Below are 22421 nucleotides of genomic sequence, written 5' to 3' on the forward strand. Positions count from 1 at the left end.
CATCCATTAGCCATGGTTTGGCTTACTTACCCTTGCAGCACTTCCTAACTCCTGGACACTCAAACAATTAATCCTGCTTGAAGGAGCGATGTAACACCATTGCGAATATTGACCAGAAAATATCACAGGGGCTTTGGAAAACCAATGGATCTGAATGAGAAATTTCTGAAATGGGGTCTGGCTGGAACCCTAATGGCTTGGTAAAATGACTAGTTTTCTGGTTCAGCATTTGTACGCTATTACTTTCAAATTACAGGCCTTCTGGGCTATCCAGCAAAGCAGCTGCTCGTAGACAGCACCAATAACCAGCAAGCTTCTTAGAGTTAAGCTGGACAGCTCCCATCTCAGCTCTGCTGGGGAAAGTTCACAGTCCATCAGGACTTCTTGATGCATCTGTCTCCCTACACCACAGCACTGGGCTCCTGCTACAGCTACATCTGAGCACTCTCACTCACTGGGGTCTTCACACCACAACCAGGATGACGCCCTGTACACAGCTGTGACATCCCGACAAAGATTCAACTTTCACGGGAGGCAGACAAACATTCGAGTCCATGAGCAGCTTTATAATTCACTTTTATCTACTCGGCTACAGCCCAGCATACAAGACTACAACATTTACAAAACCGTACCTGTCAAGGCTTTAGGAAAAAAGTCATTTGTGAATACAATTATCAGAATGATTTCACTTTAAGGAATGCAATGCACAGTGACATGTGATCGCTGAAGTGGCTCTATGAGGCCACTGTAATCTAATCTCTCTGCATACATTGCGGGGTCCACCTGGCCTTCGAGGTCCTACTGCTACATAAAGGAGAGCCTACTTTCAAGCACCTCTAAGCTTTGTTGGAAATACACCTGGGTGAATAATACAAGTCAGTGAAAGAGATGGGCTAGAGAACCCAGTGATGGGTCCTGGCACTTGGAAAGGGGTCCTGGTAAGTGCAGTACTCAGTTAGTGCCTAAGAAACGACTAACCTCCTCATTTAAAAGCTGGAAGCTGCTGGTCCTTCATTCTAGGATCAAAAGCATATAATTTCAGAATGTCTTATATAGATGAAAATATGCTCAAAATTTCATTAAAGAAGATAACTATAGAATATATTAGTTATGGTGGATTGATTAACTATTTAGAATTTAATAATATAATATATAATATTTATTTATGTAATAATATAATGATTACATTTAATTTATAATTTAATATGTAATACATCCGAATCATAAAAACAAAAATGTTGCTTACACATACATACACACACACACCACACACCACATACACATAGACATGAGATTTTCTTTTAGGTTGGTATAAAAGTTCTCAAAGGACAATGTGTGTGTGTGTGTGTGTGTGTACCTGTGCATGCGTATGTATGCTCCCCTCTGCATAAGTACTCCATGTGTTAGATCTGCTTTTAACCAAGTTGTCTTTAACTACAGATAATGAATTTATGAAAGTGTAAGAATACTTTCATGCCTTAAAGAAACAATTGAGGGTATACTTCAAAATCTGACTTGACAAAGTGTAACTATTCCTAAGATAATCTCAGTTATCTACAGTCTACTTCCATATACTTGATTAAGAGTTTATACTGGCCTTGATAGTATTAACTTCAAAGAATAAGTGCATGACTTTTTTTTTCTTTTTAAGGATACAGACTATTGTCTTTTTCCCAGGTAAACTCAGAGATCCAGACTGTCTGATCTACTGATAACACAGATGTCAGTCTGGTAACTATATGCTCATTTATATATCCATGCAGCTAAATACATACAACAGAGACACAAGGTTAGCAATTCACAGATATTCTAAAGAAAATGTTGCCCGTTCTGTATTACTCCACACTCCTAGTTTGATATTTCTTCAACTCATTCACAGCAAAGGACCTTTTGTAAGTTGTTCAACACATTCACAGAGACCTTCTGGATCTCACTTCCTTATGTCCCTGGCTCTGCCACTGCTCCCTGGGAGCACACCCCCACAAAGGAGCAAAGGACCCTTACCTGGCTGAAGCTCTGGGCGGCAGCTCGGGCTTGTGTGCTGCGTGCTGGGAGCTGAGAAGGGGCTGTGTCACCCAGGGCCAGGGTCTGGTTGCTATGGTAGCTGGCAGGATACTGGAAAGACCCTTCAGGTTTGGAATTGAGCTGAAGTGCACTCTGGGAGAGCAGGCTGGGTCCTGCGTTGAAAGTCATTTAGAGCAGTCAGTGACAGTCTCGGTGAAGCAGAAATGACATGTATTATTTATTGAGAGTAGCCTAGAATTATCACACGCACATGACTTCTACGCTTTGAATTCTGAGAACTAAAATGACCATATAATTTAGCTCCAGATGAGATGAGTGTGTGTGTATGTGTGTGTGTGTGTGTGTTTAAAGTTCTCAGAGGAGTAGATTTTTCAAATGATCTCATCCTGACCTACATAGAGATATTTCTTATGAAGCAAATTAATCAAGTAGTTATTTTTGGATCAGACAATATCAGAAACATTTGAAATAATGTAAAAAAAGCTTCATCTTTTTTGTACATTTTAATTGCATTAATATAATTATATCTCACACTTCATGACTGGCATGCTAAAACACTCAAAAACCTTCTGATCAGTGAGAGCTTCCTTTGTATGAATAATGATGTAATACCACAGTGCCAGAGAGCAGACAGTGCTTAAAATATTAATAGCTGTTCATACGATGTAGGATTCACCCTGGTCTCATATAGTCCCTGTGGACTAGTTATCTCTGCCATCACAGAAAATGCTCAGCAGGAGAACAAAGAGAAAGTTATGGTGTTAAGATTGACGCTGTCAACATGGCGTGCATTATATGGCACGAGGGGAGGATGGGCAGGTCCTGGCCTTAAAATTTCATCACATTTTGCACATACAGTTTGGCTTTATTTTCTTGTGTTTCACTTGCATTGAATTCTTGGAAGAGTTTACACATTTTATTTCAGGAAAAAAATTAAAACTCAAACTTAATATTCACTTTGGGTGCTTAAACCTTCACGGAGAAGTGAGCATGTATTTGCCAGCTTCCCCTGTGTGTGTGTCTGAGATGGCTCGTGGAGGAATAGTGTTAGGGGAGCTAGAATTTGGCGATACCAATGCCTTTGTGTTTCTTTCAACATGGTAGGAAGCCAGTTCTTCATTCATGTGGAGTAATAAAACATATGGCCTACAGGACAGTCATGAAACATCCTTAACGCTTGCTTTGCTTCTCAAAATAACAGGATCGTTTCTGTTATGTGAGAAATTTCAGGGTTCTTATTTGTCTTTAAACATGACATTCTCTTTCAGATGAAACTCTGGATTGACAGGGACTATTCTTTGACAACTCTAACTTGCCTATTTTTAGGTATATTGGTTCACATGACCCTTGCCATTTAAGGTCTCTGCCTTCCTGCATTCCCTGTTGGGATTGCAAAACACAAGGATACCGTTTTAAATTGTGTTTCCATTTAGTCCCAGCCTTATCATGAAAGGTTTTACAAAAGTACAAGTGCAGCTCTTTTTATTTTAACACACAACATCATCCCAAGGAAACAGTATGTATCAGGCAGTTATGTTTTCAACAGCTTGCAAAAAGATCAGGTGATCTATTTTGATGGGATTACAAAATTAATTGCCCGGATGACGCTGTCTCTGCAAGGAGAGGCACTGTCTTTCCTTCAGGACAGTAGAACTCCCCTGTCCTGATTACAGTGGTAGAAGCTGCCAGCCATGGCAGAGTAAAGAGCTCATCTCTCCATTCTAGATAATGGGCAGGCAGAGTTCTGGGAAATCTTTGGAAGCACAGGAGGAAACTCTGTGTAGGGTGGTGGTCTACGGAGAAGAGACAGGTCTTGACTGGAAGAGCAGTGAAGAGATCTGGCCCAGTGCTTTAGTCCTGGTCTTCAGTGAAGACCTTAATGGAAAGAGAGCATGGTGGAAGAGCAATGGCTCTTCCCTACCAGAGAGAGGAAGCTTCACATTGTCTTAGTTTGTTATCTCATTCAGGACAGTAGATGGGCACATAACAGCCTACACTGGGCACATTTTCCTCCTACAGTGCACCTCAAGGGCAAGGAAGGTCATAGTAGACACAACAACAGTGCACAGAATTTGAAATCTCAACAGAGTGAATTAAGAGAGAAACATTAATTTCACATCATTTAACATAATCCACAAAGCAAAATGCCCACATATTTTAACTGTTTGCCTTTTAAGAGAGTATGTGACTTTACTCCAATGAAGTTTCCCTGAGCAGCAAGTTAAATAATTTTGTGTCCTATGACTTCACACAATTATTCCCAGAAATGTACAAATGCTGTTTATATAGGATTTTTCAAATAAGTAACATCATGCTCTTTTTCAAAAATGAATTGCCACTAAAATGATGGTTTATCTGCTCCTGAGAAATGCATCATGGGGTAATCAAACCTGCTCATCTTTTATAGAATCAGTCATGTATTTGATCAATACTCAATGAAAACAAACCAGGATTCGCTATCTCATTATCCCGCTAATATATCTCAAGCCCTGAAACTAAGATGTGCTCTGACAATGGTAATTGCCCCAATGAGCAGTATCATCACATTGCAATACTGACATGTCACCTGCCAAGGACAAAACAGTCAGGACAACAGCCCAGGCCCTCTGCAAACCTTCTTCGCACTGTTCATTTGACTTCAAATGAGCAAGATTTTTTTCTTTCAATTTTGGAAAACATGCATACATGAAAATATAAAAAAGGTTAAAAAGTCACACAATATCCCTAAATTATTTCATAATGGAAATCAAAATTGCATACAAATTTCCATTACTTGATTAATGTTATGGTGTATTGAGGCAGAAAAATATAAATTTGCCAAAGATTTTTTTAAAAAATTTAGTTTAGGCATTTAAATTATATGTCTTTTCTCCCTTTAGAACTTTTGGATTTATATGTAGAGTTGCTTGGGCTAGTAACAAACTTAGGCAATATTCTTGAGGCCGTGGCGTGTATGTGTTGGAGGATGATGGGGTAATGTGGAAGAATTTAGTGGGGGAAACAGAAGACATTTTGCCTTAAATTGCATGGATGAAAATGCTGTCTTCAGCACCAATAACTGTACCAGAAGACACTCTAACTCCAAGCAGCTGAGGTTGACAGAAAACCGGAGTCACGCTCTGGATGCATGCTTCTAGAAAACTGAGCTGGAAGGTCTAGACTGGTGATTGTAGAGCTCACCAAAGAAGAGTCCTGAACATGGGTCAGAAGTTAATTGGGAAGGACCATTCCTTGAAGGTCAGGGAGACCTGGTCAGTTTGTGTTTCACACAGTCTTTTTGTCCTTGACCAACCAATCCTTCCCATTCTGACTGGATGGAGGAGAAAAATTTCCAGGAACTGCCATAGTTGATCCCACTACTTCTATGGGATACAGGGAGCAAGGGCTACTGAACGTGAGGGGAACACCACAATAGGCTCTCACACATAGAAACTGACTGCAAGAGCACACAGCAGCCTTCCAGAGAGGCTGACTTTACATTTTCATTGTTCCCAGGAGATTAGCAGAGAGGGACAGGCAGAACTGGAGCTGATGTCTCCGGCTCAGTGGCTGAAAATGAGCCCTGACCCTCAGGCTTCTGTCTCCTCTTCCAGGAAGTGCTGTTCTTTAAACCCACAATACTATGTCTCACGCACATGTTAGCATTTCAGGATGAAACAGTCTATAAAACAGACAGGCCCCTGCAGCAGGCAAAGCCTTCACTTCTCAGATTAGATTATTTTCCCAGTCAACTTCTACTTCTGAGTCCCAACCTCAGTAAATACAAAGGCTGGAATGCTATGTTTTTTTTACAAAGAGCTTTAGACCCACTTATAGGTTATATTAACACAGACACCATGATACACAGTCATTTTCTTGTGAAATTAACTGGGTACTTTAAGAGTATCTACAAGCACATGTGGTTGACCATGTTCATATGTTTGCAAAGCTTTAAGGAGGCCGTATCTGCAATTTCTAATTCTTATCTGACTTAGCTGAACATCTGCTCCAGATATATTAAATCTGTTCCAGGTACATCAAATCCCAATTAAACTACACAGTGTCCAATAACACAGAAAGGCCAGAGGTCCCCTAAGTTATGCCTGCAAGTCATCATTTAAATCACAACAATGTAAGTAAAATGATGGGGTATGTACTGAAAAAAATCAACCCAGAAGAAGTCAGCAGATGTGGGCTAGTCCTCTTACAGACTCCCACAGCCATATCTATTGGCGGGAGTAGTCATGGGAATCGCAGGTGTTCTTTACTAGGTCCCAAGAACTGTACTGAGCACCTTACACCTATTAACAAATGGACATTTAAAACAGTTTCAGCAGGAATAGTGCTGTCAGTCTCTCTGCCACTGAGGGAACTCGGGAGTCCCCAGCTGAAGTTACTAATTAAATGGTGATACGGGGAGGGGAGGTTGTCAAACATGGCTGCCTGGCTTCAGCAGTGCTCTTACCCAAGGCCCTGCATTACTGTGTTGCTTCATATTGTAACTTCTCCAAATGTGAGCATGGAAATTCTTGACTCAAAATTTTATGTGACTTCTGTTTTAGGATACTGTTAGTATTAACTGTCATTACCATGATTCTTAATCATTATCATCCTTATTATTAACTATCTACTTGCCCAATCACAGAGTCACACTCTGCTAGCAATAAAACCCTGAACTGGATTTGTTTTCCTGGAAACACGTCCCAGGGCTGTCTCACATAGTGCTTATCGCTTTCTTTCAACACCCTTCACGTTTCTGTTCTGTGGGTGGGGATATCTAATACATCGTTCAGCAAAGTGGCCTGCTGCAGTAAAAGAATTAAGAACAAATGGACACTTAATGTGGCATCCAGGGGTTGAAAAGCTAAAATCTTTGTCAATATGAGAAAGTTGTTCTTGTTTTCTCAACCTGAAATTTCTCTCTTTGCTAACTGCGAAGCTCATTCTCAAATGTCAAGTGCTTAAATGTCACCTTCTCCATGAACCTTTCCCTCATGGCCAGCTGTCCAGGGAATATTAGCCTTGTCCTACCATGCTACTTTAGCTGACCCTGTCCTGCAATGCTACTTTAGCTAATCCTGTCCTGCCATGTTACTTTAGTTCGCCACAGACCCAATTCCAAGAAGTTTCAATTGCCATCCTTTGTATTGCATCGCACCAGAAAGGGTCTTGGAAAATGGGATGGAAGCTGAAACTATGGGAACGTGGGTACTCCGGTGGCACAGTGGGTTAGCATGGGATACTTTTATAAAAACCACAGGAATCTAAAGCAATAGCAGGGTGATGCTGAGTGCCAGCAGAGATGGAGAATGGAAACTCCTTTCAGTGCAGACAAAGTCCTTTGCCATGAGTCTGGAAATCACAGCGAAATCAGGGGGACAGCAGGGTGGAAAGGGAGACAGGAGCAAAGAACTCAGCAGACAGGAAACACATTCGCACAAGGCTGAGTGGCAGGAAGGTGTGTGTCGGACCCATGTGTGGAGACTTCTTGCCTTACTTTTCAGTCCTGGCGCTGGAGAAGATGATGGGACTTCATCTGTAGAGCTTAAAGACACTCCAGGCTCTATGAAACTTGGCTAATGTAATATTTTATCTTTAATAGTTTCCCAAATCATTTCTATAAAAACATGCTTCAATCATACATAAATAAAACGTGAGAGCAGGCGTGCGGCTGTGAAAGTCACCTGTAGAGGCTTGGGAAACCCGAGGACACAGGTAGATCTTCAAAGGCAGAGTGTAGAGTTCATTTCAAAGAATTATTTACCACTCTAAAAGTACATTAAGAAACAAAAACCCAAAGAGGATTGAGCAACCCCTGAACAGGCGCCCAAAGAAATGTTTTATAAGACTGTTAATTTAGGATAATCAGCAGAAAAATAAACATGCAAATGATGCCCACTCCAGGAAGGGGGATTCCTCACACTCTCAACGTTAGATAAATTTATGTTTCTCAGGAAGACCAGAAATACATTCTGGAGTCAAACTTTTACTTTTTACAAGATAATTTAGAAAACTTTTTATGAAGGCAATGAAAAATAATTATACCAAATCTCACACACCCCTGTAACAGTGGAGATATCGGCATTCATTTCTGCATTCTTGCTACTTGATCTTTGGAGAAGCATAAGAATGACTGAAGAATTCTTTTGGTTTGTTTGAAATGAGAGGAAACACTTACCGCGATACCAAATGAAAGGGGTAGCAGCTGGCCTATTGCAAACACTAGGCAGGGCTAAGCGGAGCATGTAGTGGTAATTATGTACCAAGGTGTTATTACAAATTACAAAATAAAGGGAAAGACGGGTAGTAATTTGTAAGATTATTATGGTCATAGTAATCACAAATTGTTCTGCAGAATATAAACACTGACTTAATTTAAAATGAACCATGTATCCTTTTTACCTATTGCAAAGGTTTCTTCTTCATGGGTTCTAAAAGAACCTGTCATCACTTTCCCAAGACACTTAGAAGATGTACCCGGTGGTGCTAAACTGGTTATATTCTCTCAAACTTCATTATTTATTTATGAGTTGCCATTTGGAGAAGTTCCAGGGAGGAGGTTCCCTAGAAATAGTAGCCCAACCCATCCACCACCTCAAAATGTACCTGAGGGCAGAACTCCAGGGGCTTCTTACACAAGCAGGCTTAGAGCTCACAGGGCTGCTCTATGAACAGAGAGGCATTTGCATTTCACTTCTGTCTCTGTATCCAGAATCTCTACTAGTCCTTGTCAGCTGATTTCAATTTGGAAAATAATTTATGTGATGATTAAACATTAATGGTCCGCAGATGACCTGGATCACACACATAGACTTTACACTGACTTAAATCCAACAAATGCCATTGTCTTGTTGCTTTTGCAAACTGGACTGATGCAGAGACATAGACCCAAAGTTGGTAAAGGGTCTCAGATAATGCAGGGTTTGTTCCTTTAGATCTGCACATGAAAGAGAAGACTGAGAAAGCATAGTTGTCAAAAGCACAAAGGCCAAAGATGTAATTTCAGTTCGCAATGCTCTGTAAAGAATTTTACAGAGCCTGGGAGTGCAACCAGTGTTTTTATTTCACATTGTAGCTCCCAAGTGGTTCTTTATAATGGTTTATCTTCTTCTTATTTATCTTTAGGTACTACTATTGTGTAATGAGGAGGAAATACTAAATATATTCTCATAAATTAATAATCCAATGAAGGCAGATTCATCCTTCTGTACCAAAAATCTTGAAAAGAAATAAAAAATTAATGGAGTCCAGTCATGAAGGAGAAAAGCCTTACAATGGAATCGGAAAAATTCAGCAATGTCTGGATCATACTGGCTCATGGTGATAACTCACAGTGGTGGATTTGCCCCTGTCCCTGGGGTCTACAGGCTGCTTGTGAACTTTGTCCCTGTTTCTTATGATCTGTCTTCTCACATGGAGATATACTGGTGCTACATCATCTAACAGTTCTAGCAGCTCTCAAACTTTCTGATCTCACATAACAGAGGACCTTTAACAGCTTCTATTGATGTGGATTATATGCTGTGGTATGTGCTGGAGTATTTAGAATGAGCTACTAGTAAGCCCATAGTTCCTGCTGTCATAGCATGGATGCTGGTACATGCCTTGTAGTCTTAGGAAAATGCCCATGAACTGTCATGTGGGAGAAAAAAATCATTGAAAGGCAATTGGTCTCTTAGTATTGTGAAGACCATTTGACTTTGAGGGTTCTCTGCGAAAGTCTCAACAAACACCACCTCCCTCCGAGAATTCCCAAGCACACTTTAAGAGATCTCCATGTTTGCATCTGGGGTCCAGTATCTCCCCATGAGAGAAGATATGGGACAAAGTTCAGAAAGCAGCCATGTAGACCCTAAGGCTTTCTATCTTGTTGAATCTAGATTTGGTTTCCACCGTGATAGACAACAAAGAAAGCACACGATCCCCTTTCCCTTGACCATGGCTTCCACATGCTGAGCGAGTTTGAGTCATATGTTCATTTTTATTGCTAGTATTCTATCTTTGCTGGTGGTGTTCCTTCCTGGAACTAGGAAAAGTCACTTCAGAAGTGCCTCCCATTCTTAATACTATGAATCATACGGCTATGTGGTGTTGCGTTTTACAGCATTTTTATAACTGGATGTCTCAAAGGTTCTCTCGTGAGCTAAGAGGACAGACTGGATGTCCTCAGTGAATAATGGGCCCCCAGCAACCACACTGCAGATATTCTATTTGGGTCCTTTCTGCTTACAGTGGAATTCTATACATGATTGATTCTTGATGTTTATGCAATGATTTGAAAGCTCAAAATTATATACATTTTCTAAAACATTCTTCATATATGAGCTCCCATGAGTTTCCCGATGAATGGCAGAAATAGCCACACTAAAGTAGAGCTCAAATTCATCAGCACACTAAATAAAGAAATAATCACTCTTGTAAAATATATTGGACAACTTAATTTCTGGTTAACTTACATGTCATTTTCTCCCAAGCTGTCCTTTTCTTCTTGGTCCAGCTTTAGTTATGATTTTGACTGACAGTATTTTATATTATTTATTGGCTGAGATACTATCACCCTTATCTGTCATATCTGTATCTGCAAGGATGCTTGAGTTAAACGAGGTTCTAGATCCATGCTCATTCAGGCTAAGCCGTGCAGGACATTGAGAAGCTGTGGTTCCTAGCACCCTCCATAAATCACTTGTGTTGATCACTTGTTCTGTCTTATTTAACTAAAGCTACAATCTCGGAAGCCATCTTGCTGACTCGGTGACACAAGCTGAGGAAACCGCAGGGTGCTAAAGGTTGCTCACGGTTTACATACTGTTCAGGACAGCGTGTTTCACAAAGAGAGTTGGAAAATATTTACAATTTACACCTTACATTAGTGAAGCTGGGCAGTTACTGCTCATCATGGCCTTTGAAAGACAAGTCTACTACGGTTTAATGTTTATCTTTAATCAGTCCTTGGGAAGAAAAACAACAAAAGCTTCAAATATAACAGATCAAGTAACCACTTGCTCAGGTATTGAAACAGCTTTCTATTTAATATTTTTTCCAGGCTGATTTACACTTATTTAGTGTTGTTTCAGTCCTTTTTGAGTAGGGATTAGGAGACTCAAGGGCACGATGCCAGGTTCAATTTAGCATTAGCTAGTTCACAGCTATTCTAGCTAATGAAGCCATTGATTGAATAATCACAAGGGACTCCCCAAATCTGATGTGCTTACGCTAATTAGACGGATGTATCCGAGAGTGCTACACATCTATGTGCTGCTTCTAGGCCAAGAGCATCCACGGCAGATACTATGGCCCTACACAGTGGACGGCTGTGCTGGCTGAACCTTGGGCCTTCACACACTCACTCTTTTCCATCCCTCCATTGAGAAGGAGGCCCAGCACTTGTTGGACCTGGCAGAGGAGGCGGGGGATCTAGGAAAGCAGCAGGGAGATTAGGTTTTACTGGAACTGCAGTCTTGCTGCTTAACTCTGCTTCTACCAGTTCCAGCAAGTTCCTTCAAGTCCAGGGGTGGTGACAGCTTCTGTCAGTTTGCTGCTAACTCCTGGGAGCTTCAGCGTGTGCTGTTTGCTCCTTCAAACTTGCCTATTTTTTTTTGTAAATAATCTCTTAATTAAATTGCTTTTAGTTAAACTCCTTTGAATAGAATCTTTATTCTATCTGATCCCTAACTGATAGAAGTACAGCGAATGGCTAACATTTTAATTTTCAGGTCCTTTCAGCACTTGACATTAGCTATATATTGATAGCCCAGATTATAGTTCTGTCTAACATTTTCATTTTTCCCTCTAAATTTTATACAGTGACTTTTAGTCTTAAAGTGCTTCTGAAATTGTTAAGAACAAATTTCTTCCCTGAATGACAACATTCCCCACATGGCAGTGGCTCAGAATCCCTAGGCACAAAAGTTCAGGTGCTGCCTTCATCATCTGGCACTTAAACATATAGAATTTTAATAGCCCAAATTAGAAAACAGCCAAATAGCAATCAACATTTCAAAGGACCAATGGGTTGTAATATATTTTTACAATCGAACTCTATTAAATACTGAAAAAGTTAACTGCTGTTTTGCAAAATAAAATGAACAAATCTCACAGTTACAATGCAATGCAGATACTATGTGACTGAGCTCGCATGGATCCCAGAAAGCATACCAAGGTCTGAAGAGCAGCTGCCTTGCTAGAGGGTAGTTTGCTTTAGTTCCTTTTTCTTTCTTTAAAGCTGCATGCCAGAGCTTAGGAGAAAATCTTAGCTATCTTTAACCAGACTGCTCAGTACATTATAGAAAGTACATAAGCTTTCTTAAAAGACAGAACAATGGCAAAATATACTGCAATAATTGGAGTGTTTAACTGCCTGTAAGGCAGAAAAGTAAAGGGTCACACCATCTTTGGATGACTCTGAGCACACACTTCAGGAGAAGAAACGAGTTCACTAGACATCCCTTTAATGTCCTTTAACTCTATGAGAGCCTCTCAACGGAGAAGGTAAGTGTGGTTGCTTATTACAATAAAATATCATACATATTTAATCTTTTCAACTATTTCACTGTTATTTGATTTCTTATACCATTTCCTCTCTCTTTGTAAATAGTCTCGCAATTAAATTGCTTTTAAACGCAATTTTTCTTATACCATTCCCACCTTTCTCGTCGTTATCCATTTAGCTTTTGAAAAATGATCTTTCATATGTTTATGTATGTAACTGAGTGAGAATGTGTACATGCGCAAGAAGATTCCTTTGGAGTGCAGAGGGCAGAAGCAGATCCCTACTGCTGGAGTTGGACGTGGCTGTGAGCTGCCTGACATGCTGCTGAGAGACAAACTCAAGTCCTCCACAAAGGCTGCGTGCACAGGAAACCACTTGCTGCCTTTCCAAGTGTTTTTTTTTCTTGTTTGCTCTTAAGATTTTCCAAAAATAAATACAACATTCCTATATGTTTATATTTTCACTAAATACAAGTTTTATCATGAAATATTCTTGTTTTGTTTTGTAAATAGTGCATAACTTTCTCATCAGAGTCAATGCTTCCCAGAAGTGTGTGTGTGTGTGTGTGTGTGCATGTGTGTGTGTATATATATACACACACACAAATATATGATTCCCTGTATTATAATTTTATGTTTTTAAATTTTGTGAATTATTATCAGTGAATGTGAACCTTTTATTTGATGTCTTTATTTTCTCTCTGATCCTTCATGTCAAAATTCTTAAATAGATATTTTTAGAGTCATATGAGAAAAGTTGAAAATATATTCAATAGGTTGTTTTTAAAATATTTTCTTACTTGGTATTTATTGGTTGAGATAGAAACTCATATAATCCAGGCTGGCCTCTGTAGTTTTGATTTTCTGATCCTCCTGCCTCCATATACAAACTAGTGAGATTCAGCTATGCCCCATCCTGGGGACTGAGGGATTGGCTCAGTGCATGCTACATAAGCAGTCTGCCAATGGAACCTCTCTACTTATCAACCGGAAGACTTACTTTTCCTTTCAGTATCCTATCTAAATGTTCATGGAACAGGTTGAATTACTACTTTTTATTTATTGCTTTTATTTTGAAGATTACAATGACATCATTTACCCTTTCCCTCTCCTCCCTCTAGTCTCCCTCCCATGTACCTCTCCTTGATCATTCAAACCCATGGCCTGTTTCTTCATTAATTATCACTACATCCATACAGGCATGTGTGTGTGTGTGTGTGTGTGTGTGTTTGCGTGCATGCGTGTGTGTGCGTGTGTGTGTGTGTATTCCAAAATGTAACAGTCTGTATAATGTTATCTGCATGTATGCTTTCAGGACTTTTCATTGGTTTTGAATTTCTGTCTTAACTTCCAGACTCTGGGCTGTTCCGTTCTTTTCCTTTAGAGTCTTCTGTTTGTCACATCTTTATCCATGATCCTTCACTGCCCCCTGAAAATCCTGACTATGTCCTTAGTATTAGTTTCTATTCTGTCTTACAGTTTGCTTCATTTAACTCTGCTTTCACTGCAGTTGCTGGCATAGTTGTGCCTAGTCTTTGAATTTCTATCTATTTCCTTGATCTTGTTTCATGTAAAGATAATGTAACAATTTTATTTTTGTTAATTGCATGCCTGTATTATTGATATTTCCAGGAGATATTTCAATGTGCTCATAGAAAGAGTGAGGTTGATATAATGAAGTTAAATCTCGTCTTTTAATTTGCTTGCCTCTGATTTTTCTCCTTCATTTATTTATCTTTTCCCTACCTTCTACCTATTAAGGGATAACTTTTTTCCATTACTAATAATCAAATATGCTACTCTATTGTATGAAAAAGAGACATCTACTTTCATGCACCCCTCAGCAAGAAGCCATGCTGTACTGTATGTTGTTTTCTCTGTAATAAGGTGTGTGCATGCATTTGAAATATTAGTTAAACACAATTTGATACCATAACTCCATTAAAAGCAATGACAACAGTATACTTTAAAATATCGATATAGAGACCAAGTATAATGCCCAGCATAATGCTCACTCTGCATTCTATTCTATGAATATAAATCAGGAATTTTGCTATGAGTATGTCTGGGTAAGCACAATGCCTATCTAGAATAACCGTGGTATTACATACACTATAGAGAAATAATACTATAGAGAAATTAGTATGTAAATTAGAATATTTTAAAAACAACGATGGCATCTTACTCTTACATATTTTTTTATGACCAACCCTGATGTGCAGTCAAGAAAATTTAATATTTTAAAAAGCTTTATTGATTTTTAAATGATTATATTACAAAGATGTGTGTTTTAATAGTGTGATATTGTCATTTGTGAAATTTTGTTGAAATAAGTCCACAGAACTTTATTAGGAAAGGGCTCATTCTAGTACCTGCAGTCTTTATTTCTAAGTTTCAACCTTTCTAGGTGTAAAACATTACCTGATAATGAGTAAATCCTTAAATACTATAGAAATAATACAATTTAAATATAGAAACGTGAAGTTGTTGCCGATTGCTTTGGCATAGCACAGAGTAGTTAAAATTGGTTATATTATAGGAAAAACCTATCTTGTTATACAGTTGGGGTCACGACGATCCCTGCCAGCAATCATCCATACCTGTGACAGTTGACTTTAATGCAGTCATTGTGTTAGTTAAACAAATAAAAACATATATATTCATAAACTATGTTTGTCTAGAAGTGAAAACTTTGGTAAAAAACTTAGATCAAGCTTCTGACTTGGAGACTTTGTAACCTAACTGGTGATGGGGGAATTGTTGAGAGAGAAGAAAGATAAAGATATTATGAAGGTTTTATTACATATGGCTCAAGGGGCAGTTTGAATAAGAAATGTCTCTATATCTGGCATTTGTTTCCTAGTTGGTGGCGCTGTTAGGGGAGGCTAAGGACAGGGAGACTTCTAGGAGGAATTAGATCACTGGGGCAGGGCTTGAGAGAGTATACCCTGTCCCACTTCCGTTTGGTTCTCTGTTTCCTGGCGTGATGCAAAATGGGAAGGGAAAGCTCCCCACTACGCCTGCCTGCTGCCATGCCTTCCCTGTCATTATGAACCCCCAGTCCACAACCGTAAGCCAAAACTAACTCTTTCTTCCATATGTTGTCTTGGTCAGGGTGGGCTTTTTTGTTTGTTTGTTTGTTTTTGTTTTGTGTGTTCTGAGACAGGGTTTCTCTGTGTAAGAGTCCTAGCTGTCCTGGAACTCGTTCTTGTAGACTAGGCCAGCCTTAAACTCATAGAGATCTGCCTGCTTCTGCCTCCTGAGTGCTGGGATTAAAGGCATGTGCCACCGCTGTCTGGCTTCTGTAGTGGTGTTTTATCACAGCAACAATAAGCAACTAGCATAACCTGCAATGATGTTATGTTTTAAGAAATCACAGCACTCTTATTTAATTTAGTTCCCTTTTATGGGGTTTCTGAGGCTGGGGATGTAGCTCAGTTTGTAGAGAGCCTGCCGAGTATGAACATTCCATTGCAGTGTGTGGAGACACATGCCTGTAATCCCAGCATCCCAGAGATGGAGGAGTTAGGATCAGAGGTTCAAGGTCCTCTTTGACTCCACACATAGTGAGTGAGAAGACAGTCTGAGCCCCATGAAACCACCTTAAGAAAAAAAGAGATGCCAAGACACGACACCCAGAGGGGGCTTCTGTTCAACCTACTTTCACCTGTGGAGTAATCCTGTGGGTCGAGTATTCCTGACTCCTGCAGAGAGCGGATGCAGGAGTCCACCAGCTCCAGGCCTGTTGTAAGCTCATCTTCGATGTCTTTCTGTCCATCTGAAAGGAGACAGAAAGTGGTCAACCCGATAGGGTAATGCTAAAGCTCCAAGTCAGTAGCTCTCAACCTGTGGGCCACGATCCCTTTGGGGGAATCAAAGGGCACTTTCACAGGGGTTGCATGCACCTGCACCTCAGATGTTTACACCACAATACACAATAGAAGCAAACTACAGTTATGAAGTAGCCATTCAATAATTTTTTGGTTTTGGGTCATCAAAACATGAGGGACTGTATTAAAGGGTCTCAGGAATAGGAAGGCTGAGAAGCACTACTTTTGGTTATTATTGAACAATCAAATACTAAATCTAACAGATAGCATCTTTGCAAGCCTTGACACCAAGCAGAGAAGGAAAAGCTAATCAATTATGTGTACCCTTGGAGGTGATTCAGTTGTCAGAAAATTAAGAGAAGTTAGCCCCTCACCCCAAATCATGAGCTATCATAACTTTACTTAATTCCTACCGTCTTCTTTTTCTAATTCACTTTTAGAAATCTAAAGTTGATGAGAACATGAATCAGTAGAGGTGCATCTAGAAGAAGTAAGATCCCATCACATGGCCATACTTTACCTTGTGTCTGCCAGTGGAACTGCTCTCCTGCTGAACTGCAAGAAAGAGAACACACAGCTGTAATGAACTGAGTAGCAGAGAAAGGCCTCTACACACAAGATACACAGGGAACTCAGAGCTGTAATGAACCGAGTAGCACAGAAAGGTCTCTACACACAAGATACACAGGGAACTCAGAGCAGGAGAGGCAGCTTCTTGGAACTTGCTTTAAGTCTTCGTAAAGGAAAAGGGTCCCAACTGAGATAGAATCTTAATTTTAATGCATTTAATAATGCATTAAAGGATAATGACATATATCCGTTTTTGATTCACAGGTAATACCATGAGATACATGGACATTATTCAGTAATTTTCATAAAGGTAGCTCATTTTTTTCACAAATCCAATCCATTAAGCAATAGCTTATGGATAATTCAGTTTTATTCATTTTTAGTTATTTTGAAATATAAGTCTGCATGGTATTAGACATTGTAATGTAGCCAAATAAAGAAATATATATCCTCTTTTAATTAAAAACAAAATAAAATAGCTTTTTGCCTTTATCTCAACATTTCCTATGAATCCTTCTTTCCAGTTGATGATTGTGGCTTAAATAATGTGGCTTAAAAATAATAACATATTACCACCAACTGAACACACATTATGAACCTTTTCTCCTAACAGGAGTGCCTATCTATCTATCTATCTATCTATCTATCTATCTATCTATCTATCTATCCATCTATCTCTATCATCTCTTTATCTCTATCTATCTATCTATCTATCTATCTATCTATCTATCTATCTATCTATCTATCTATCATCTATCTATATATCTATATCTATCATCTCTCTATCTATATCATCTATCATTATCTATCTATCTATTTATCTATCTATCTATCTATCATCTATCTATATATCTATATCTATCATCTCTCTATCTATATCATCTATCATTATCTATCTATCTATCTATCTATCTATCTATCTATCTATCTATCTATCTATTATCTATCTATCTATTATCTATCTATCTATCTATCATCTATCTATATATCTATATCTATCATCTCTCTATCTATATCATCTATCATATCTATCTATCTATCTATCTATCTATCTATCTATCTATCTATCATTTATCTATGATATGCAAGTGACATTTCAGAGCAGGCCTGCAGACACGACTGATTTATTTTGCATCACTTATTAACTATAACATAGGTAAATACACTTGAAATTTCTGGTCATGAACAATTTCCATTGTACATTATTCTAACGGTACTATTATGTCCTGTCAATAACCGAGGAGAAACAAGGCCATCAGTGACAGATACCATTTTGAGAATGATTTTTCTTCAGGCATTTCACAGATCTTTGTCTTGATCAAGCAGTTTCTATGAATGGCTCATCAGTCCCTTAACAGTAAGTGAATTTTAGACCCTTAATTTGTACCTTAGAGGCAGCTTCTGAATACGTTTATGTGGGAAAGGGGAATTCTGGTAGAAATCAGCACTCAGAAAAGCCATGATTGATGTAAATGAGAACAAGAATGGTCCCTTTAGAAACGAATGACTTTTACAGCATGCCTTGCTCCTGAACCAACTCATATTAGCAAAATGGAAAAGACTTTAACAATGCTACGTGCTAAAGGCAAATCTGACACATAAAAAGGTAACTACAAATTCATTTCCATGAAACCCTTACACGCATTAAAGAGATAGAGAACCATACAAAAGCTATTTATAGCTACACAGTTCCACCCTTACCATAGGAATGTGACACACAAGTCAATATTTGCTGAAATGACCAGGAGGGCAGGCTCCTTAGTAGGTATCATAGACTATAAGACTGCTCCACGTAAAAGCTTCAAGAATCACCATGGTACGCCTTAACCACAGCCATCATGGCCACACTAAACCCTTAAGAATGCTATTTATTGAGCATCTGCTGTCATGATTCTAATATTACACATCAATTCACTGGACATTTTCCCCAAACTGTACTAGTATTTGAGCATTTTGATTCTGAGTGACTCTAAGTGCCTATTATTTGTGTCATAATCATCTGTGGCACTTCTTAAATGTATAGGTGAATCCCCACCAGAAACCTAAAAACTCAGAAAATATGTAGGCTCGGCTGAGTGTCTGCTGTAAACATTAAGGTTCAACAGTCCTAATGTGCTCTGAATGCTAGAATCACTAAGTAAGAAATTCATGATCAGTTTAGTGCTGATCCAAGCTTTGTTACTCTGCATCTTAAGGCTGGATAGACTTTGAAGGTGGTATAACCTTCTAAGTGTAATGCCATCAGTTTATACAAGAATAGAAAACATTCGCACACTCTAGTGGGATGAATAGTGGCTTTCCACCAAAATAAACTCAAGATCAAAGTCTTGGAACTTGTGCATGGCAAGTTATTTTCAGACAGGCCTTTGAGAATCGCTTATCAGTTCACTGTCTTAAGTCAGATCTTGTACAGGAGGGACTTAAACATGAGATCCTTATAAAAGATTGAAGAGGACCCAGAGAGACATAAGAATTGTCAGGTGAAGATGGGGGTGAAGACTGGGGTGACTCAGGTCACGGGAAACCACACAATCAGGAAGAGGTTTTCGGGGGAGGAATTTCCTATTCTGTCTTGTGAGGCCTGTCACTCAGCCAACACAGTGGCATCAAACTTTTGTTGTCCAAAACTGTGAGAATAAATTTGTGTTGTTTTGAAGCCAGGAAGATGTGGTAATTGTCATGGCAGCCTCTGAGGGCTCTAATATTACTTTCCCCCTGATACAATGAGAGGATTGCTACTATCTTCATACTATTGCAGGCCGAAGGTAATTCATGTATTTGGTACTAAGACCACATATACAGCAGGTCCTTTTCTCAACACTCACCAAAGTTTTTCTTCCTTTTAACAGAAGAACTTAGTGATGTTAAGGATTGTGTCTATATAGCAACTAAGAGTCTCACCAAAGCTTTGAACTGACTTGCATAACACAAAGCCAACCTCTCATCCATAGTTCAAGGTCCCTCACTGGGGTGTGGAGGATGGATGCGTCTTAAGCTTCCTCATGTCTAAAGCAGTGCAAGTGAGTGACCCGTCCCTTGGGGTCATCTGTGTCCTGTTCTCCCCCTGTAGGACACTGAGATGCACATTACCCTAGTCCATTATATGTAGATGGGGTTACACAAAGCCTCAAGGGAAGAAGAGGAGGATGACATTTCCTGCCCAAGCATGGAAGGGCAGGCGTGGGTTCTCTGAACGTTCTACCAGGTTAAGTCCTGTATTCAGATGGGTCCGTAAGGACGGACACTTCTGCCAGCCTACACAGAACACAGGTGAGCATAAGGGGTTGCAATGTAGAAACTCTGAAGTTGAAGGCTGATTCTGCAGAACTCATGTCACACTAACCACTAGAGAAATGTATCATTGTTGGTGTTCACAGGCAGTTCAGAAGACTAACGCCTTGACTAACACCTTCCAGGTGATGGAGCTGGATGGAAGTGGCCCAAGGCAATCGCTGCAAAGAGAAGATGGGGTCCCTGCTTTTGCTCATTTTGGGGATTTGTCTGTTCCTCTACAATAATAGGTAAAACACTGAATAACGCCACATTACCATATAGTCATCCTTTGGTTCATCCCTTTCTAAAGTGTTTCAGTTTTATGATGTCATAGAAAAGAGAAGAAACATTATTATTATTGTTATTACAATAGAAAAATCACAGGAAGAAAAATCGTATTCCTTTGGGGCAGACAAAAAGCATTAATCACTTTGGTGGCTTCCTTGATTTCTTTCAAATAGTGAAAACGCATTAGCAGTAAGACTGATCACAGAGTGCAGACATCCCCAGAGGAACCTGGTCTGGATTTTGTTTCCTTAAATGCATACTTTCCTTTCTCTGCCCCGGGATTCTATGTAACTGCATGGTTTGTGTGCTTGATTCCTTCCCTTAAGAAGAGCTATAAGCAGGGCGGTGGTGGCGCACGCCTTTAATCCCAGCTCTTGGGAGGCAGAGGCAGGCGGATCTCTGTGAGTTTGAGACCAGCCTGGTCTACAAGAGCTAGTTCCAGGACAGGCTCCAAAACAACAGAGAAACCCTGTCTCGAAAAAGCAAAAAAAAAAAAAAAAAGAGAGATATAAGGTTTTTGTTTAAAAAAACAAAACCCCCAAACCCCAAAAGCTCAACTATTCACTAAATGATCAAGGGTTAGGCCTGTGCCTCAGATAATCTCCTATTGAGGATTAGGGATTACCTGACGTAAACATCATCAATTATATAAATGAATTTAGTACAATGGAAAAAAATCATTTGCAGAAAGACATAACTCATTTTCCCCTCCGTGTCACATGTGAGGAAAATGACAGAATCATGTTTGCAAAATCAAGGTCCTTTGAACACTTCTAGTTGGCAACCGATAACTTCCATGTTCTGAGGTCATGAAGTTTGTATGTGGTGAGACTAGTTTAGATCGATGAATCACCTTGAGTTCCTTGCAAAGTGGGTCCAACCATTGCCTTCCCTGATGATCACCTCACCCGCCTACAGGCCATTTCTAATAAAGACTACAGATGAAAGTTCAGAGGTGACACAGAGCAAGCCATCGCTGCTGATACTTTCTCTCAAATATATTTTCCTTTGTGGCTTCTGGGTGCCTGAAGCACCAGTCTCTACCCCGAACCTTGTGGGGCACGATTGCTCCCAACTTCTTTCAAAATGAAATAAAAGTACAGAATGACGACGCTTGTGTTAGGTTTGCTTTGAAGCTGAGCACAGCACCTAAGACACAGGCCAGGGAAGCTATTGTAAAATAAATTGCTTTCAAACTCATGTTTGATTCTACCCTACAGGAACAAAGATCCTCATATTGATGGCATCTGTGTGTCTTGACCCTGGCTCTAACAGAAAATAGCTTTTAGTAGTTAATTTCTATGCGGTACCTCACACTATGGGCAATGATTGCAAAAATAAAATGACCTTAGTTCAAAGTCTTAGATACTCTAGGAATGATACGTGTGTGATAAAAACGGCGAGAAATGGGTCTGTCTGCTTTGGGGTACTTGGCTGCAGGCCACTGCCGTCTTTTTATCTGTGCGCTCTGTTTCCCAGGCTGCAGATGAGCATCTCTCCTTTTCTCTTTGGCTACTGCCTGTGGCTTCTGTCCCCAAAATAACCCCAGCCGAACAGCACAGTCACAGTTTCCTCCATGTAAATGACATGTTGATTTCTTTCTTAGATCACAAATCCTTTTGCTTTGATTATTGCAACAAAATATACACTTCTATTGCTACTGCAAACATTTTCACAGGGCTTCAAAAGTTAGCATAAGGAGCACCATGCTGAACCAGGAAGTCACATGTGCAGTACTGGGCGGGGCAGTCTCCGGAAACCAGATCCTGTGGAGCTGGAGCCCAGCTCTGACACGTTCAGTTCACAATACTGTAGGCAAGACTTGAACATTAAAGGACAAACTGTGAGGATTCAACCAGTTCCTTTTTCTCAGGTGTTTAAATGTGTGCTGATCAGGGGCTTAGCGCACCTAAGAAGTATGCAATGGCTTAAAATTGCTTATGAATAATAGCTGGCTATGACTATAAC

At 39.6% G+C, this 22421-nt stretch overlaps 1 protein-coding gene across 4 annotated transcripts in view; it reads right to left on the reverse strand.

Moving 5' to 3' along the window:
• Positions 1-22421, reverse strand: part of Ctnnd2 (catenin delta 2) — a 746809-nt gene that overhangs the window by 343995 nt on the left and 380393 nt on the right. For all 4 annotated transcript variants that reach the window (XM_075975796.1, XM_075975795.1, XM_075975797.1 and 1 more), the window contains 3 exons: positions 16843-16877; positions 16154-16270; positions 2005-2177 (listed from right to left, as the gene is read on the reverse strand). In XM_075975796.1, the coding sequence (XP_075831911.1) occupies positions 2005-2177; positions 16154-16270; positions 16843-16877 (325 nt within the window). The remainder of the gene's footprint in view (positions 1-2004; positions 2178-16153; positions 16271-16842; positions 16878-22421) is intronic.

Source organism: Microtus pennsylvanicus, chromosome 6 (assembly GCF_037038515.1).
Source record: "Microtus pennsylvanicus isolate mMicPen1 chromosome 6, mMicPen1.hap1, whole genome shotgun sequence".
Lineage (NCBI taxonomy): Eukaryota > Metazoa > Chordata > Mammalia > Rodentia > Cricetidae > Microtus > Microtus pennsylvanicus.